General features: G+C 54.0%; 1 protein-coding gene across 8 annotated transcripts in view; it reads left to right on the plus strand.

Moving 5' to 3' along the window:
- Positions 1-2,669: 2,669 nt before the first annotated feature.
- TNPO3 (transportin 3) overlaps positions 2,670-18,826 on the plus strand; it is a 48,723-nt gene continuing 32,566 nt past the window's right edge. For 6 of the 8 annotated variants that reach the window (XM_074903588.1, XM_074903589.1, XM_074903590.1 and 3 more), the window contains exon 1: positions 2,671-2,884. In XM_074903588.1, coding sequence (XP_074759689.1) covers positions 2,759-2,884 — 126 coding nt within the window. In that variant the 5' untranslated portion in view covers positions 2,671-2,758. Of the gene's footprint in view, positions 2,885-18,826 lie in introns of all 8 variants that reach the window. The other 2 variants (XM_074903592.1, XM_074903596.1) reach the window with 1 other exon arrangement.

Genomic DNA, 18,826 nt, shown 5'->3' on the forward strand with positions numbered 1-18,826 from the left:
GCCGCCATCTGCCCGCCGTGAGGATGGGATCTTGTAGGTGCTGGTGCCACTAAGCCAACACGCCCAAGGTCTTCAGCTGGTGGGCCACCACCTTGGCCCAAGGGCATCATGGCTTCGGCCAACTGAGCACTGTGCGTTGGAAGAGCAACTCAATTTCATTAAGGACTTAATTGGATTGGCCAAAAGGGATGTGATCTGTACAGCCAGTTACGTCTTCTGGGGCACATGTGTCCTGATCATCGTTAGTGCTCAGCCAACCATTGCTCTGGTGAAAACTAAGACCGGTTAAATGATCCTATCTTTGGCAAGTCATATTATTAAGATGCCGTGTCAGATGCCAGAGTTCCAGATTATCAGAAATACCATTTGTAATTGGGGGTTAATTATGAGAGGTCCAGGAGGTGTCCAGGTGGGGATCATTAGGAGCTGGTGTCCGTTTGTTCCGTTTACGTCGAGTGTGATTGTGCTGCGGGGTGTAATTACCCGTTTACGTCGGGTGTGATTGCGATGCGGGGTGTAATTATCGCAGCTCCTCTTCCCCACCCAGGCCGAATTTCTGCCCTGGGGTATCGCAACGCTTCAGAAGGCTGCGGTTGATAATTTGGGGTGTTGGGGAGTCATTACCCCAAATGAGGTTGATACCAGGATGCACTGGGGGCAGGTTCTGCTCACCACCCAACTTCACCATCTAACGGTGCTGAAGAAACCCGACAACCCGACCCGTTACCCGCCGGAGAAATCGCGTTTGTAAAGTGAACAATGCGGTTGTCGTCCCCCCCCGGAGAAGGGAACGGGCATTGTCATTGCTAGATGTGACCTCGTCATTAGACAACAGTTATGAGAGGGAAAGGAAATTAAAGGAGTTTTCCCCCAAATCTTTCTTAACCTGGTACTCCTGGTTGCCCACACATTGGTTTTCACAGAATCCCAGAACCACCTGGGTTGGAAAAGGCCCTGAAGCTCCTCCAGCCCCACCATGACCCTCCCCCTGAGCGTTCCCAACTCCCCCAGATCCCTCAGCGCTGGCTCAGCCCGACTCTTCAACCCCTCCAGGGATCCCGGGGACTCCCCCCTGCCCTGGGCAGCCCATTCCAAGGCCCAACAGCCCCTTCTGCACAGAAATCCTTCCTCAGAGCCAGCCTGACCCTGCCCTGGGCCCATTCCAGCGCCCAACAGCCCATTTTGACTCGAGGATTACTGTGATCGGGACGTGGATCCAGGGGACACAACCGGGGTGAGCGGCGTTCTGGCTCCCCACCGCTCGGAGACGCGTTGCCCTGGTGGTTGAGCATCTTCCATGTGGAGCTTCAAGGAGACTTCTGGAAGGAGAAGGGTCTTACTGCGGATGATCCGCGCGGACGGTTTATCCAGCGGACGCGTGATGATCATCATTCACACCCGAAGCTGAAGTGACGCCACGGCGGCCATCCGAAGCGAAGACCAGTCATGGTCTACTGGTCGCCTAAAGCAGCGCCCACGCTGTCAACGTGACGTGTCCACCCGTGATTCAGGCAGGGACTGGTTGAGGTTTGGGACTCCCTGGTCCGGGGGGGGCAGGTCCTGTGGGTCAGCCCCTTTCCTCAAAAAAAGAGAAACTTCCGTGGGGCTGAGGCCACGGGAAAGGGGGGTTTGGGGCAGCCCTGTGAGCTGGGGGGGCTCGTGGAAAGGCAATGCAGGATGGTGCTGAGTTATCCTGGGGGGACAGGGGGGGACAAGGGGACTCCAGGGGCTGGGAGGGAGGTGGGGAGGGGGAGCGGGATCGCCCTGGGCTGGGCTGTTGGGACCAGTGGGAATAATGGGGCATACTGGGGCAGGCTGGATAAGGGGACTGGGGGGTGATGGGACCCCAGTGGGATGGGGTAATGGGACTGGGGGCGGCCATGATGGGACTGGGGGGGGGGTGATGGGACCCCAGTAGTACAGGGTAATGAGACTGGGGGGCAGCGGAACCCCGGTGGGATGGGCTAATGGGACTGGGGAGCAGTGGGATCCCAGTGGGACAGGCTGATGGGACTGGGGGAGGCAGTGGGACAACAGTGGGACAGGGTAATGGGACTGGGGGGGCCATGGGACCCCAATGGGATGGGATAATGGGACTGGGGGGCAATGGAACCCCAGGGGGATGCGCTGGTGGGACTGGGGAGCGATGGGGCCCCAGTGGGATGGGGTAGTGGGACTGGGCGGTGATGGGACCCCGATGGGACGGGCTGATGGGACTGGGGGGGCGACGGGACTCCCCCAGACTGGGCTGCAGGGACGGGGGGGACTGGTCCCAGCACGCCCAGTGCAGCAGCACCGGCAGGAGGTGTGTAACGGTCCCCCCTGGCCGGGCGAACGGGGGGGTACTGCGGCCGACGGCGGGGGGGCCGTGGGCTCCTTCCCGCCGCGGCGGGCGCGTCCCTTCCGCGTGGGGCCGGGCCCACCCGGGCCGCTTTCCCCGACGCACCCCCGGAAGCCCGGCGGGACCGTTCCGGGCCGGGCCGGTGGGGTAGGGCGGGCCGGGCCGGGCCGAGCCGGGGGGAACAGAACGGAACGGGGAAGAGAGAGGAACGGAAAGGAAAGAGGGGAAAGGAAAGGAGGCGGAACGGAAAGGAAGGAAGCGGGACGGGAAGGAAGCGGAACGGAAGGGCGCGGGGTTGTTTCCGGGGGGGAGCGGCTTCGCGGTTGCACCGCCCCGTCCCGGTACCGGAGCGCGCAGGGCGAGGAGATGGCGGCGGGCGGCAGCGGCGGGCGGCGCTGAGGCGGCGGCGGGGCGGCCATGGAGGGCGGCGGCGGGAAGCCCAGCCTGCAGGTGGTTTACCAGGCCGTGCAGGCGCTCTACCACGACCCCGACCCCAGCGGCAAGGAGCGGGCGAGCTGCTGGCTGGGCGAGCTCCAGCGATCGGTGAGGCCTGCGGAGGGACGGGGGAACGAGCGGGGGGGTTCCCCACACCCCCCCCGCTCCTCCGGGAGTCCGGCCGCGCCCTGCTCGGCGCCCGGGAGCCCGGCGGGGAGGCCTGGTCCTGCCGCGGGCCGCTCCCCGCCGCTCCAGCCGGGGTTATTGGGGTGACACCGCGCTCCGGGCGGCTTCGGGGAGCCCCAGGCCCGGCCTCGGCCAGCTCTTCCCGCGGGTTTTCTTTCTTTTTTTTTTTCTTTTTTTTTTTAATAACAGGAAAGGCCCGCTGACGTGGTTGGCGCAGCCCTCACGGCGGCTTGGAAGGAGGAAACGGCTCCGGGAGGTGTTGGGGGGGTAAAATTTGGGGCTCGTCACGACTTCTTCCCGCCGCTTGAGCTGAGGGAGCCGGCGGGCAGCCCGCAGGCCCCGCCCGAGGGGGGGGCATGGCCCCCCGGCCCCGCGCCGGCCGGAGAGGCCGAAGGCCCCGCTGGCAGAGCCCAAGCCCCGCTCCTCCTTCCCGCAGCCCGTGAGCGACGTGGCGAGCTCCTTCTGCCCCAGACCTCCGCCTTGAGACTAAATCCGGGCGGCAGCGCGCGTTTGGTGGCCTCGCATTGTCTCGCTGGCAGCAGATTTGTCCCTCCCGGCAGTGAGGCTGCCCGGGGCTTCGCTCGCTCTCCTCTCCCGAGCCCATTGTTTCTCCTTGGCGTCTTTTGTGCGGGCGCATCGCTCCCTGCGCGGCTCCGGTGCCCTTTGTGCCACCCGTGGTATACAGACTTTTCCTCCTCTCCTCTTCCCCCCCTCAGTCTTCTCCGGCTGCTGCTGCACTTCCCAGGAGAGCTCTGATTCGTTTTATCTCACGTGCTGCAGCTTTGGGAGGAGCAAATCTCCTGCCCTAACCCCCCCCCCCCCCCCCTTGGTCTCTTTTACCTCAAAGCCGGGATCCCGCAGGGAGTTCCCCTCCTCGGTGCCCTCCCAAGCAGGTTTCTCTGAGCTCCCTTCAGCCCCGTCACCTTCCCACCAGCTGGTAAATCTTTAGGCCATTTATCGCCACAAACTCATATTTTTCACCTTTTTTTTTTTTTTTTTTTTTTTTTAAATTTTACCTAAGCACACCGCTCAGGGTTATGTCCCTGGTTACCACGAGAGTTGGCCGCAGCGTTTCTTTCTGCAGCTGTTCTGTGAGAAAAACCCATCCATCGTGTGGGGGGGTGTGGGGGTGTGTATTTAGACAGTCGCTGCCCTCATTTGCCCCCCCCGTGAGGGGGCTTTGCCCTTCAGAAACCTCCTGGGGAGACTTTGGGTGCTGTGTTTTTTCTTTCCTCAGCGCTGCTCGACGGCAGGTCTGAGCCCTGCCAGCCCTGCTCCTGCCCGTATAAAGATCTTGTTTGAGTTGAAAAAGGGAAATTTATTATTTCCGAGATGATTCCTCTTCCAGAAACAACCCAAATCTGTGGTGGCAGCAGCAGCGGGCGCTCGGGGTTTGCTGGTGAGGCCTGAGGGGGCCAGGAGCAGTCTGAGGACTCCAACCTCTGTGAGTTAACGATGCCGCAGTTAACGCGGAGGATGACAACCGTTTCTCAGGGCCCTCAGAAGAGTTCCTGGTCAGGATCTGGGGCAAGAGGGGAGGACTGGGGATGGGCGAGGGATGCAGCAGGATGAGGAGGATGGATTTCACCCATAGTCTGCGCCGCGACGGGAGCCTGAAGGCGGCTCCTCTGCGTTCGCCCGTGGTGCTCTGCCTGCCCACGCTTGGTACAGAATCCCCCAGCCAGAGGAGAGCTTGAAGCATTTGAGACTTATTTTTAATTTCTAATACCCCAAGCACCCTTAAGGATGGGGTCTCTCTGCCTGTGGAAAGTTCTGGGGTCTGTTTCGTTCTGCTGAGGTTTTGTGGGCTCTTACCTGTGCTGTCCAGGTTGTTTTTAATATAAACGTTATATATTTTAATATAAATGGCGTGCGCCCTTACGTGGTTTTAGCCTTTGTACGAGGCGTCTCTGTGCCTCTCCCCTTGCCTGGCTCTGGCTGCTCAAGGACAAGTCTCCCGCGGCCAAACAGCTTCTCTGCGCCGCTCCTTTTGTCCTGCCGCGCAGAGAAGCGCGTGTGAAGCGCCTCAGCTCTTGTGCCAGAAAACAACGGGGATCCCTTTGCTTTTCAGAGGGGAATATCTCCTATCTCTTCAGAGAAATGCTTTCAGAAATCCCTTCCCAGCCCTGGATTCTTTTAAACCAAGGGTGTTTTAAACACCAGTGGCGAGCTGGCTCAGCTCCGGATTAACACCATTTCTCTTCTTGCTTATTTGGCCCCGACCCTTTCAGAGATTTATTTGCCAGGTCTAAGGATTAATTCCAGCTATTTCCCAGACCTTTGGGTGCTCTGGGGCACGGCCTGAGTTTGTTCGGCCTGCTCCGCTTGTTTAAACTACTCTTGGATGAGTTTATTTCAACTTCCAGGCGCAAGCCGGAGGAAAACGCGCGCTTTTGATAGCCTTAACGTCGTAACAGATAACAAATGTGACTGGCTCGAGGCCTGGGGGCTCCGCAGCCCCCTCCTCCTTGTTGGGAGAAGGTTAACGACTGCGCGTGCTGCGGCGATGGTTAACGAGGCAGCCTGGAGGTAACCCTGTGGTGAGTGGGAGCCTGCAGGCCCCGGCCGTGGTAAAACTGCCCCAAAAATTGTTGTTACTGGTGGGTGTGGGGATGATCTTATGCTGCTTCTTGGCAACTTCTCCCTGCAGGCACAAGGTTGTCTGGTCCCTGTGCTGAAATGAGAGCTGGTGGTGAGAGTGGTGTGTGTAATCGAGGGTGTAAAGCTGCACGTAGCTGGTGGCTGAGGGCTCATCGAACATAATTTTTTCATTTAAAAAAAATAAATAACAGAAGCTTCGGCGGCTTCTTTGTGAGACAGGCTGGGGGATTTGTGCTTAACAAGCAGTACCCGGCGTGCCGTGGGATTAGCGCTGCCCGTGGCCAAGCCGAGTTTAAAAGCAGAAAACTCTTCTAGTGGTGGGTCAGAGGAGCTGGGACGCCCCAGTGAGAAGTTTGGTGATGAATGGTCACGGGACGTTCGCTGGGGTGAGCGCCTGGAAGGTACCTTGGAAAGGAAAGGTCTTGCTGCAGCTTTTTTGGTTTTTTTTTTTGTGTGGAGAGACTAAACTTAGATGGTTTAAGTAGCTGCGTTCCTCTGGGCTCAGGAAGGCCGACACAAATTGCAGCCTTGGTTGTAGCAGGAAGGCTGTTCCTGAAATGAGGACCTTTCCTCCTAATACAGCTCATTAGCCATTGCAGCAGGCACTGCTGAAGATGCAAGTACTCATTATTCCTCTATTTTACACATTTATGTAGAGAGTTTATCTAGGTAGGACGTGGAGGTTATCCTGCCACCCTCCATCCCCAGAGCTCCGTGCCCTTTGCAGAGGAGGGAGCTGAGGCAGCAGCGAGCGAGCTGCTTGTCGGGCTGTAATTTTTCAGGGAAAGATTGAAAATCCAAACTCCTTTGCTGGCTTTCTGCACCCTTCACCCCTTCTTCTCTCTCTTGAACGAACGCGTTCCAGAGGGATGTGGCGTGTGAGAGGCATCAGCTTCATTGAAGGTCCAACCTTGGCGATGGGCTTCCAGTGAGGATTTTGTGTCCGGTGCTTGACATAAAAAACTAAAAGCAGAGAGTGTGGCAGGTTTTGGTGCATGACTTCTCTCGGTGGGTTGGTATGGGATGTAACAGATTCTCCACTTTAGCTCTTTGCTGACTGTCAACAGAGACAAGCCAAAGCCTTGGCATGTCATCTAGTTGATCCCCAAAGCAGTGGTGCGCTGACCAAGTGCTCATTTATCACTAATATTTTGTCGTTAAGGCCTCCTTCTATCTCGAGCTGGATCAAGTCACTTGGTTTTAATAACCTGAAGGTCCTTTCCTTGGACTCCCCCGTTCACAAACCATCTCCGTGCAGATGACACCCATCATCGAATATTTCTTAAATATTTGTTCTTTGTCGCCCGTCAACAGTTTGTTCCTGTTTGATGTTTGAGTGGTTGGGTCTCGCTTGGTCATGTCCCATTTGCTGCCGCTTGGGCTGTCAGGATTGGGCAGCCCCCTTTTTTTTTTTTTTTTTTTCATTTCTGGAGTTGCGATGTCATCTTAAGATCTTGCCGTTTGCCAGGGAAACCATCGTGGGGGTGAGAAGCTGAAGTGTTGGGTTGCGCGGGCCCGAATCGCTCCGCGGCGCTGCCGAGAGGCATCGGCGAGTCTGCTGGTGGTGATGGGCTCGGGTGCTTGGGCTTTGCAGCATCGTTTCTTGCCTTTGAGCTGATAATTATTTCAGGGGGACGTTATTTCACACTGTGGCGGAGCGTCTCAAGGAGAGTTTTGAGCTTGGCTGCGTCTTGGGCAGCACTGAAGAGCTGGGCTCTAGGTACAGGTTTACCTAAACCGCAGAAATCGAGGATCGTTTAACCAGCAAACCTACACTGCATGTTTGGAATCGCATAAAGGCTAATTCCATACTAGTTGGGCTTGCTTTCGTGCGGAAGAGCCGTACCAAATGTAAGGATTAAGCTCGTTTAAGCGGTGCTCAGCTTCCTGGTCCTGGTGCTTTAAGTGTTTCTTCCTCAGCGTGTCTTTGGCGCGGAGCGTTTGTAAGATCCGCGGCGCGGGTGGGCAGCCCTGAGCTGGCGCCTTGGGTATTTTTTCGTTGTGGATTAAGTGTGGGTTGTTTTGTGATTTAATGTTGATTCATAAAGTGCTTTCTAGGAGGTGGAAATTATACGTGGCTCGTAGCCAGACAGGGTTCACTTAAGTGACTAATTCTGATACGGATTTCCTTTGATCTGACCCTAAAGTTAATTTAATGATAATACTGGGTAGAAATATATCCCCTAATTAAATTTTTAAAAACCCCAAACAAAACACCTTTTACCAATTGAAACCTGCTGGAAATAATTTTGGAATCCTTTCCCTAAACATTTTAAGGGAAATAAGATCTGGCTGCCCTTGCACCCCGCGATCGGTGCAAGGAGAGGAGCCCACGAAACGCACGAGGAGCGGCTCGTCTCTGCAAGGAGAAGACAAGAAGGAGCTCGCTGCCTTCTCCCTCAAACTGTCCTTGGCAAGGAGGCTTTAGCCTGACCCAAAATCCGTGATTGAGATTACCAGCAAACTGGGAGAAATCCCCAGACTGACAAGAATGCTCATCACTAGTCACCCAGTAACCACATACCCAAGGGCAGCGGTACTGGCCTCGATCTGATGGGTTTTTTTGTCTATTGAGCCACTTGGCCAGTCGTACTGGGCAACGCTGTGTGAGTGGCTGCTGCGGAGGGACGGCTGGGAGTCTGTTCTGGCACATCTGAAGGAAACGCAGGGTTAAAAGTGTCGCTCCGGAGCAGAGCTGCTCGCTCGGAGAGCACTGCTTGCCCTCGCCAGCGTGGGAGTTGGCCTTTCCTCCTGCGGGCTGCCGGGCCCTTGATGGATTTTTGGGAGGTGATGGCATCTTGACAGAGCTTCGGAAGAGGATCTGTGTGCCCGCACGCTCAGAGGAGACCTTTGTGACCCTCTACAGAAGGGGCCGTGTTCGTTCCCCGGTCACTGAGATGCTCCCTGTGGGGTTGTGTTTATCCTGAGTCCTCTACTCCTGCTACTCCTGTCTTTTTGAAGCATTCAACACTACGTGTCAAGAAATTGGCCCATATCTGGCCAAAAACGATGGGTAGAAAAGGCTGTGGAAGAGAGAACGATGTGCCTTCTGGCCTGTCAGTGGAGAAGGCAAGTTTCCTGAACAACTTGGTAGCCACCAATGATAAGGTGGCAGCGTGGTGGGTGGGGAGAGCAGCAGACGTCCCCTTCCTTGATGTTTACCAAGGCTTTCAACATGGTGTTCTACAGCGTTCCTGTAACCAAACTGGAGAGAGACGGACCTGATGGTTGGGAAACTCCCCATCACAGGGCTCAAAGTGGTCAGTGGCCACCTGAAGTCCAGCTGCGGCCAGTTATGAGGGTCGATAGTACTGTGGATGCTGCTGAACGTCTTCATTAACCACCTGGATGATAGGGCAGACGCAGCCTCAACAAGCTGGAGGGTGATAGACTGGAGGCTGGGCTGCTCTTCAAGGGACCTTGGTGGGTGGAGGAACGGGCTTACGGGGGCCTCAGGCAGTTCAGCAAAGGCCGATTCAAAGCCCTTTCCCCGGGATGCAAAAACCTCGTGCAGCAGGTCAGTCTGGGCCGGCCGGCTGGGAAACAACGTTGTGGTTTGGGCTTTAGGAGACCGAGATGCCCCTGGGCTGCGTTAAGATGGATAAACCCTGGAACACAGACCAGGATTGAGGGAGGTCACCATCCTTGGAGACATTCACAACTGCCTTGAGCAAGCTTGGCTTAAGTTGCTGCTTCTTGGAAACCTTCAGGTCTGCTCCTTCCAACCTTAGAGTTACGCCATGGTTATGAGTTTTAGGTTTTTCTGCTGTTTTGTCAAAGTCTTGCTTGCGACGATGTAAAGTAGTACCAAATCTCTGGTAAAGATTGCCTACAGGAGCAGATGAATCACGGAACGGGCATGAGATTATAATTTTGGGGAAAAAAGTGCAAGTTGAACACGTTGGTGGAGTTCAGGAGGAAATGCTGCCTCTGTGGCAAGGTTTTACCAAAAGGCCTGGCATGTGTTTTCCTTCTGAGCTGGAAACTCTCGCTTCTCACAGCACCTGCAACTCACAGTTCATCTTTGTGCTGCTTTGGTATCCATCTCAGACTGGCGTCAAATAGGCCCCTTTCTTCCTTTATTTGGTGTGTGGAAAAGGAGAGGAATTTCAGGGATCTTTGTTTGGACCCTGTCACCAGTCCTGGCCTTGAGGTGAAACCCCCTCCCCAGCCCACAGGCTGCCATTCCTTCTCTCAGTAACAAACCAAAGTCTGGCTGGCAGGTTGTCCACTGGAAGATGCCAACCTTTACCAGCCGGTCTTAAGTCATCTACACAGAACCCCAGAGTCCTTCAGGCTGGAAAAGCCCCTCAGGATCATCGAGTCCAACCCTCAGCCCGACTCTACAGAGTTCTCCCCTACCCCACATCCCCCACAGCTCATCCCAACGGCCCTGAAACCCCCCCAGGGATGGGGACTCCCCCCTCCCTGGGCAGCCTGTTCCACTCTCGGACCACTCTTGCTGGGAAACATTTTCTCCTCCTGCCCAGCCTGAGCCTCCCCTGGGGCAGTTTCCAGCCGTTCCCTCTTGTCCTGTCCCTGATCCCCTGGGAGCAGAGCCCAGCCCCAGCCTCTCTGCAATGTCCTGGCAGGAGCTGCAGAGAGGGATGAGGGCTCCCCTCAGCCTCCTCCTCCTCACCCTGAACACTCCCAGCTCCTGCCTTGCCTCCTCACAGGATTGATTCTCCAGCCCTTCCCCAGCCTCGTTGCCCTCCTCTGCCCTCGCTCCAGCCCCTCCAGATCTCTCTGGGATTGAGGTGCCCAAAACTCTTCAAAGTCTTGCTGAGCAGTAGGCTTGACTTTGAAGACATTTGTGGCCTTATGGCTCAAGCCAGCCTCTGTCTAAAAAGGATCCATAAAATTTCAGGCTGTGTCAGGAGCTCGTCTGGCCGGTGCTTCAGCTTCCATGTCGCTGGTAGATTTGTTCTGCAAGTAACTCTTCTGCAAGCTGGGGTTGAACGGACTGGACACTCCTTTTTCCCAAGTTGCCTTCTCCAGAAGGAGTTACTTGCCCTTGAAGGTTTCTGGCTGGAATGAGCGACGTTGAGCTGTTAGGAACTATCTCCAACGTTGGCCTTTTACTTGTTATCTCCTTCTCCATACTAGGAGATTAAATTCTGATGGAACTTGCTTGTTTCTAGTGACCAACTGGTTTGGGAGGTTGGGGAGCAGGTAGGGCCCCCGCAGCTGCCCGGAGCCATCCACACGTCCTTTGGTCAGACGTGCGTAGCCAAGCTCCATGAATTTTTCTTAAATTTACATCTTGAGTCTTTTGGTGCCTGACCTTCTGCCCCAGGGCTGGTAGCTGTGTCCTCCTGCCTAAAATCCTTCCACCTCTGGGGCAGCGCCTCCTCCTCTGAGCAGAAGAGGCAACATTACACAGGTTTGAGACCCGCTTATGGTTTCCAACCCACCATTTGAGGTCCTCTTTGAATTTCCCTCTAGCTGCAAACCGCCCAGCTCTTCTCTCCAGCAACCACTCGCCTTGCCAGCTCCATTTCCAGGCAGCTCCTGGGCTGAGGCTTTTTGAGCCGAGGTTCTTGTGTCAAAATACATTTGTGTAAGAGCTTGGCTGACATCGAGGTGAGCACTGGAGAGTGGCCTTAACCTGGGGGCACGGCGCTGCTTCTCTGGAGAAGCTTCACGAGGATGGTTTGGACTCCTGCTCAATTGCATTTTTCTTTCCCCTTCCTTGGAAGAAGATTTTTATTTATTTAAAACCCACTACTCTCATGCTTTGTTCATCAATCCTGATGCTTCTGTAGCAGCCTCCTGTCCTCCACCCCTCGGGATCCCCGCGCTCTGGACACCCCCAGCATGGTGAAACTCGGTGGGCATCAGCCCTCTCTCCTTGCACAGAAGTGATGGAACTGCGGAAAGCAAGCAGTAAAATGATGACAAATACTTTTTTTAAAAATTATATTTTTTGCAAATGTTTCCAATTATCCTTTTCTGGGGTTCTAACACTACGAGTTCGCCGGAAAAAAATCCCTGCTCCTCTACCCGTTTGTTAAAATTGAAAGAAATGCTGCCTTTTATTTATTATTTTTTTTGTGAGGAGGGTTTTTTTTGCTTTGTGTGAAGGAGGTCCTTAGGCTCGCCTTGTTTACATCTCTGTCTCTTGTTGTTACAACCGCGTAAACACCCAACTCATATTTCATCCCGGTGTTAAATATCAGCCTGCAAATATTCTGCCCTTTAGCGCTGGGTTTTGGCTTTTATCTGCCACTAGAAGCTGGGTGCCTCGAGACAAAGCCCTGTGGGTGGGTGGAGATCGTCGGAGCTCAACGACGGGGGCTTGAGCCGCTGTCTTGGTTTACGCTTGTCCTTTTATCGCTCAGTTTTTACATCAAAAGTAAATTTTGAGCCCTGGGATGGAGTCAGATAGAGGGTAAAAGCCAGGCTTACTCCTGTGAGGAAGAGTGGGCGCAGCTCGATCCCCGCGGACTGGAGGGAAGGTGAACTTGAGGGCTGTCGAGATGGGGACGGCGGCTCGTGGTTTGTTTCTAACGTTTCAACGGCGCTCAGCTCCTCCCTGGGAGCTGCAGTGTGTGTCTGCAAGAGTGTGTTTGCTTCGGGACGGTGAAACAGCCTCAAATTTCTGTGAAAGTCCTTTCATGGCGTCGTATCGGAGCTACTTATACACGATTGGTGTTGGGCCCCGAGTATGACAGTCTAGAGCCTTTGCTCTGGAAAGGTCTGCGTGGTGGGATGTAGGAGAGATTCTGCAACGAAAATGAAAGATAGTTTGAGTTGGAAAGTGGAGATTGGATCAGTATGAATTGATCAGGTCCTGGGGGGTGTCGCCTTCTGTGTGGCCAGGGAAGGGGGTGTTGTACCCCAGGCTGGGTTAGTTCATCTTCGTGGATCTCTCTGGAAATCCAGTTGGAGCTGAGCCTCTTCATAAAGTGAAAACGAGCAACGAGCCTTTATTTTCAAAACTTCCAAGACAGGCTGAATTATAGGTGCAGAACAACCTTTCCTGCCCCATAGTACTCCCGTGTTCTCAGCGAGAAGGCGATTTTTATTTTAAAAACCAAAAATCAACAGGACTTGAGGCGTTTTGCCGAGCTCCTCCTTGCACAGTCCGATGGTGATGGTACGTTGTCTTCCTTCCCACAAGGGCTCCTGATCTGCAGGATGCTCTTAACTCGCTTTTTTTAGGTGTGGAGAGTTTGGGGTTTGACTGCCACATCTGGTGGCCAACGCTAGAATCTAAAATCATTCTTTTCTAATGTCTTTTGTTGTGGTTTAAGCCCGGCTGGCAGCCACACGCCCTGGCAGCCAGACACCCCAGGGGAGAGAGTTGGAGGGGTAAAGATAAGGAGACTTATAGGTTGGGACAAAAACAAGTCAATAATTGAAATAAAATTAAAATAATAACGTTGATGATGATGATAAGAGAATATACAAACGATTAATGCACGATGCAATTGCTCGCCACCCGCCGACCGATGCCCAGCCCGATCTTGGCAGAGAGAAGATCCCAAACTACAATCCCAGAAGCGAGCCCCCCAATTCCCGGCCAGCCCTCCCCAATACGCTGAGCGTGATGAGACGTGACGTGGAATATTCCAGGGGCCAGTCTGGGGCCGGTGCTCTGGCTGAAGTACGCGGCTGCTGTCTGGTCGTTGGCGAGACCTGTTCTTCTTTGCAGTGTTTGATGGCTGCAGCCAAACACTAAGAATTCATTTATTTTCCACCCTGACGTTTCTTTAAGTCCTTCCTTACCTGTTCTGCCGCCGTATACATCTGTTCTTGCTACAAACTACTGCAGAGTTGGGTTTTTTTTATTCCTATATATTGACCGACAGTCCAGGTAATCGTCGTTGGAGCTGTCTGAGGGCACCCGAGCCAACTTCTTTCAGCTCTTGCAGGCTTTAGGTAATTTCTGACTATGCTGCAGGAAGTTTTGGCCACGCAAATAGCTTCTTTTAGTACCGTCAGTCATTAGTGATCACAAAACCATTAATAATTTTGCCCTCTGTTGAATCAGCAGCTTCCAGACTGTTGCATTATCGCTTGCGTAGCAGCGCTGGGGCTCTCCAGCTTTGATTTTTTTTTTTTTTTTTTTTTTTTGGTGTGTTTTTTGGTCGGATCTCCTTACACACTCGCTGTTGAGTCCCCGTTTCTGCCGCTGGGTCCCAATTGTTCAATTCTAAACACTGTGGAAAAATATGTGCCTGTTAATCCAGTTGAGAAAGTTTTTAATACGAGTCGCAGAGGGTCTGGTGTGATTCTAGTTATTGTAGTAATTTAGTTTCTTAAGAACGGTTTTTTATTTATTACTGGCTTGGGAATTAGTTGGTGAGTATAAATAAATCTGTAGGGACGTTTCTGTCAGAAATACGTCCAAATTTTTCTTCCTACCCGTTTTGAAGTTTTTACAGGCGAGTTACATGCCAGCAATAGCTGGAGTTATTGGGGAAAGGTTATTTAACAGCCCGTGGTCAGAGAGGCGGCTGGAGAGGAAGGATCAAAGCCCGGTAAGAGCAAAGGAGCTCATCTGAAAGGAGCCAGCTCCAGAAAGACTCCGTGACCATCCCAAGCGGTGGCTTCAGAGCCTGGTGAGTGCCTGTTGAAGCAGGCCCAGCCGTCTGTCCGTCCGTGGGCAGCCCCGGCCGTCTGTCCGTCCGTGGGCAGCCCCGGCCGGCCGCCCTCCAGCCAGATCCAAAGGTAAAAGCGATTCACTGCCTCAGCCTGAGGTCGGAGACAAGGACAAGCAGCCGACCTGGCGCGTGGTCGGGGCGGGGACTGGCGTGTCCCACGGAGGAAACCCGCCGTGTCCTGCTGAAAGCTGGGCAGAGGGAAGGTCTCTGCTGGCCTCTGGATGCGGCAGGGGGGTGAGTGTGGAGCCGTCGCCACACGCCTTTCGGGGCTCTTCCCCTTGCGTGTGTTGGGTTGTGTGGGTTTTGCTGAGGTTGAGCTAAATGGAGGAAGGGAGAGGAGGAGGGAGAGCACCCAAGTGCTGAGCATCTCGGGCCACTCTGAGGGTCCCTGACACACGTTAGTCTCGTGTCGGGGGACTTTTGGGGTTGACAGTCAGCTCAGGTCCTACGTTAGGGCCTAAAATGGCCGTAGAAATCTCTCCCAGCGAAATTTCAGGGAGTAGATTCCAGGAGTTGGGGCCCTGTGCTAATACTGGCTGTAAGGAAATCACAATTTTACTTTGCCCCATGCCAAAGAGACTGTTTTTATCCTTGGGAATGAGACTGGATCACGCTGACCTTGACCTGAAATCTTGAACAAACCACTCGTGACCTCCCCTCTCGCCCCTGCGCCATGCTGTGGGACCCGGGCATGTGATTAGTTTTTCTTTCAAGAGGAATCCTTTGAGTCTCTGAGCGGCAGGAGCTTGACACGGAGTGAGGAATCGCAAAGATTCGATTTTCAAGCGTGTTCAAAGCCGAATGTGGGTTTTGGTGGGTCCCGGGGCCGGCAGGATGTGTGCTGTGCCACGCTGGGGAGGGACCGAGCTGCCAAATTCATTTTATATTTGGGAGAATCCAGGCAACGAAGTCGCATCGTGCAATTCTAGCTGGTGTCACACTGAGGGTGTGAAAGAAGTTGAGGGGGGGTTTAGTCCCAGAAGCCAAGAAGCTGGGACACGGGAGAGCTCGCTGAGCCGCCGCACTGGGACTAACCCTGTCGGCCTAACCACTTGGCCTCTTATTTCTTCTTGGCTGTGTGGGCTGGACCCGTTTCACCGACTCAGGATCGAATTCTCGGTAGCAGATATGGCTCTTTACTCTGAAATATTAAATGCAGCTGCAAGACAAGGCTGGACAGACTGCCTTTAAAAAAAAAAAAAAATAAAGGGTTATTTAGCCATTGGAACAACTGGCCAAGGGTTCTGATCGATCTCCTTTGCTAAGAAGGCTGAAATGAGGGCTAGAAGTGTTGGGGTTTTTTTAAAAACAGAATTTATTTCGCACCGGATTTAATTCAGGGAAATCCTGTGGCTTAAAGGATGTTGGAGATGAGGGCTGCAAACCCATCTCCTCTCAGGTTGGTTCAAGCTCATAAACGCTCACCCAAAGTTCCACTTGAGGGTCTAAATCTGTTGGATTTTGTGGTTTTTAACCACGCTAAACATAAGGGCCGTCATCTTCCTCCGTCGTCTTCCTCCGTCATCTTCCTCCGTCGTCTTCCTCCGTCGTCTTCCTCCGTCGTCTTCCTCCGTCGTCTTCCTCCGTCGTCTTCCTCCGTCGTCTTCCTCCGTCGTCTTCCTCCGTCGTCTTCCTCCGTCGTCTTCCTCCGTCGTCTTCCTCCGTCGTCTTCCTCCGTCGTCTTCCTCCGTCGTCTTCCTCCGTCGTCTTCCTCCGTCGTCTTCCTCCGTCGTCTTCCTCCGTCGTCTTCCTCCGTCGTCTTCCTCCGTCGTCTTCCTCCGTCGTCTTCCTCCGTCGTCTTCCTCCGTCGTCTTCCTCCGTCGTCTTCCTCCGTCGTCTTCCTCCGTCGTCTTCCTCCGTCGTCTTCCTCCGTCGTCTTCCTCCGTCGTCTTCCTCCGTCGTCTTCCTCCACTATATAGATGTCAGCTCATTTTTAACGCCGCCTTAAGTTCGTGCAGTGCAAAACTTCTCAAGTTCAGTGAAATTCTTATTTTATTCATCAGTCCATCTTATTTTATCTCTCCGTGCTTGTGCTGGGGGTGGGGTGAGGGTAGTGCCGAGGTGCCCTTGTGCAGAGGGTGCTTGAAGTCTGAAAAATTAAAATATCCAAGAACAAGGTGGGGGTTTTGACATCAGCCCGGATGCACTGGGGATGTCTGTGCGAGCTCTCCTTTGATTTCCAGAGGTGTTGACGCAGGTGGGCTGCGTAACCTCCTGCACTTCACCAAACCGAACTGGATTTTCAACAAAAAACCCTTATTTCTGTCACGGGGTATCAGCCGCTGTCGTCGTGTGGCTGAATCGCTGAGTCCTGCTGTGCTGGGCAGCCCAGTGCTTCCCTGGTAGATAATAGGAGCTGAGCAGTAGACGCTGCCCAAAAAGCCTTTTTTTTCTTCTTTTTTTCCCCGACTCTCAATGCCTAAATGTAAGTTTGGGAGGAGAAGTTTGTGCCTGTGAAGGGCTAGGGAAGGTGACAGCCTGGATCTGCTTTCCCATGTGGATGTTTCCTCCAGGTAGAGCAAGGGGTAATGGCTTTTTTTCCCTGGGATTTCTGTTTATAAAGTGTTTTTCTAAAAGGCAAACAGACAGAATCCTTTGTACAGTAGATACTAATATATTTAATTTATTTAATTGTTCCCCTCGCTGTGCTGTTGGACCCGGATAGACTCTAGATGTATCTATAAAGTCCTCCTCTGTGGTGGTGGGGGGGTCCTGCCTCACTGGCCGTTAACATGAGGCTTTTGGGGAACTTCTCTTTTTGGGGTGTGATGTTTTTCCGGCTGTAACGTCGGTTGGAACTGTCTTTCATCTCCCCTAATGAAAAAAATCAGAAATATCCACCATCCTCCAGTCCCATGACCTGTTCACCTTATTTTCAATCAGAGGTATCTTCTGGAGTCCAACAGAGTGATTTTCATAGGGACTGTAGTGATAAAAACCACAATCTGGTGGGTGTTGGACGTGCTGACCTGTTCCTTCGGGTGCCCGTGGCTGGCGTGGGTCAGAGGAGGGGGCTGAGGCGCTCCATGTTACTCACACGCACGGGGTGGCGAGTGTGGAATTGATGACTTCAGGCTTAAATATGCACAGAAATTCAGATTTGGAAAAATGAAACATTCATTTTGATTTTTAAAGAAAAAAAAAACAACAACCAAATGATCTTACCAAAATTTAAAATGTGTGGCAGATGTTTCAGGAAAGGAGGAGTATTTTATCGATCACCTGAGTTCTTTGAAGAGCTCGTTCCTTAACAAGAATCCCCAAATTCAAGGGTTTCATAGAATCACAGAAGGGTTTGGGTTGGGAGGGACCTTAAAGACTGATCTGATTTCAACCCCCTGCCCCAGGCAGGGCCACCTTCCACCAGCCCAGGTTGCCCAAAGCCCCGTCCAGCCTGGCCTTGAACCCTTCCAGGGAGGGGGCAGCCACAGCTTCTCTGGGCAGCCTGTGCCAGGGCCTCACCCCCCTCACAGGGAACAATTTCTGCCTCAGATCCCATCTAAATCTCCCCTCTGTCCGTTTAACCCCGTTCCCCCTCGTCCTGTCCCTCCCCCTGATGACGAGTCCCCCCCCCCTTTCCCGCAGCCCCTTTCAGCCCTGGGGGGCCGCTCTAAGGTCTCCCCGGAGCCTTCTCTCCTCCAGCTGAACCCCCCAACTCTCCCAGCCTGTCCTCACAGGGGGGCTCCAGCCCCCCCAGCATCTCCGTGGCCTCCTCTGGCCCCGCTGGAGCAGGTCCGTGTCCTTCTGGATGGATCCTTCCCTCAGCGTGTTGTTGGGCAAACATGCTGAGGGGGTGTTTGACCCCACTGTCCATGTCCCCAACAAAGATGTTAAACTGATCCCGACCCCTGAGGACACCACTCGTCACCGCTCTGCACTTGGACATGGAGCCCTTGACCCCAGCTCTGAGTGCCACCGTCCAGCCAATCCCTCATCCCCCCAGTGCTCCATCCCTCCAGTCTCTCCAGTTTAGAGACAAGGATGTCATCTGGGACTGCCAAGTGCTTGGCACAACTCCAGGTAGATGCCGTGCTGAAGAGCTCTGGCGGTGGCCCCGCTGTCCCTTGCTGTGGTTTGGGGACCCTTGGTGGCCCAGCCAAGCTTTCCTTGCCCAACTGGCTGTACTCTCCTCCCAGGCTCTGTGCAGTAGGTGCTTCAGCAGGTCCAAACGGTGCCTGGGGTCTATAGAGCTTGTCCCCCGTGTCCCCCTGTTCCCCCATCTCAGTGAGGTGAGGGTGGCACAGGCTCAGCCTGGTGGTGCCCACTGGTCCTCTGGCTCGCCCAGCGCTCTCCCTGTGGCTTCTGACCCCCCGCAAAGGGCAAACCCTTCAGCCTCCTACCAGCCAGGCGGGCGTTTGCTGCCTCTCCGAGGCCAGGCAGGCGATGATTTCCCTCCTTGCTGGCTCCCCTCCAAGCTCTTCGGCGCATCCCCAGTCTGCTGCGGAGTCACCGGTCCCAGTGGGTGCTCTTAGCTGGGCCCGGCAGCTTCAATCTTGCAATTACTTACCGTTAGTTTGATCTGGAGAGACCTTTATCCAATCCTTTTTCCATTTGGCCCTCACTGAGGTTTCGCCAGTTTTATTGCTGTGTAATGGGTGCAGCAATTACCCACCTTTGCTCAAAAAAGTCACTTTCCTTGCTGCTTACTGCAAGG

The sequence above is a fragment of the Athene noctua genome, chromosome 3 (assembly GCF_965140245.1).
Source record: "Athene noctua chromosome 3, bAthNoc1.hap1.1, whole genome shotgun sequence".
NCBI lineage: Eukaryota > Metazoa > Chordata > Aves > Strigiformes > Strigidae > Athene > Athene noctua.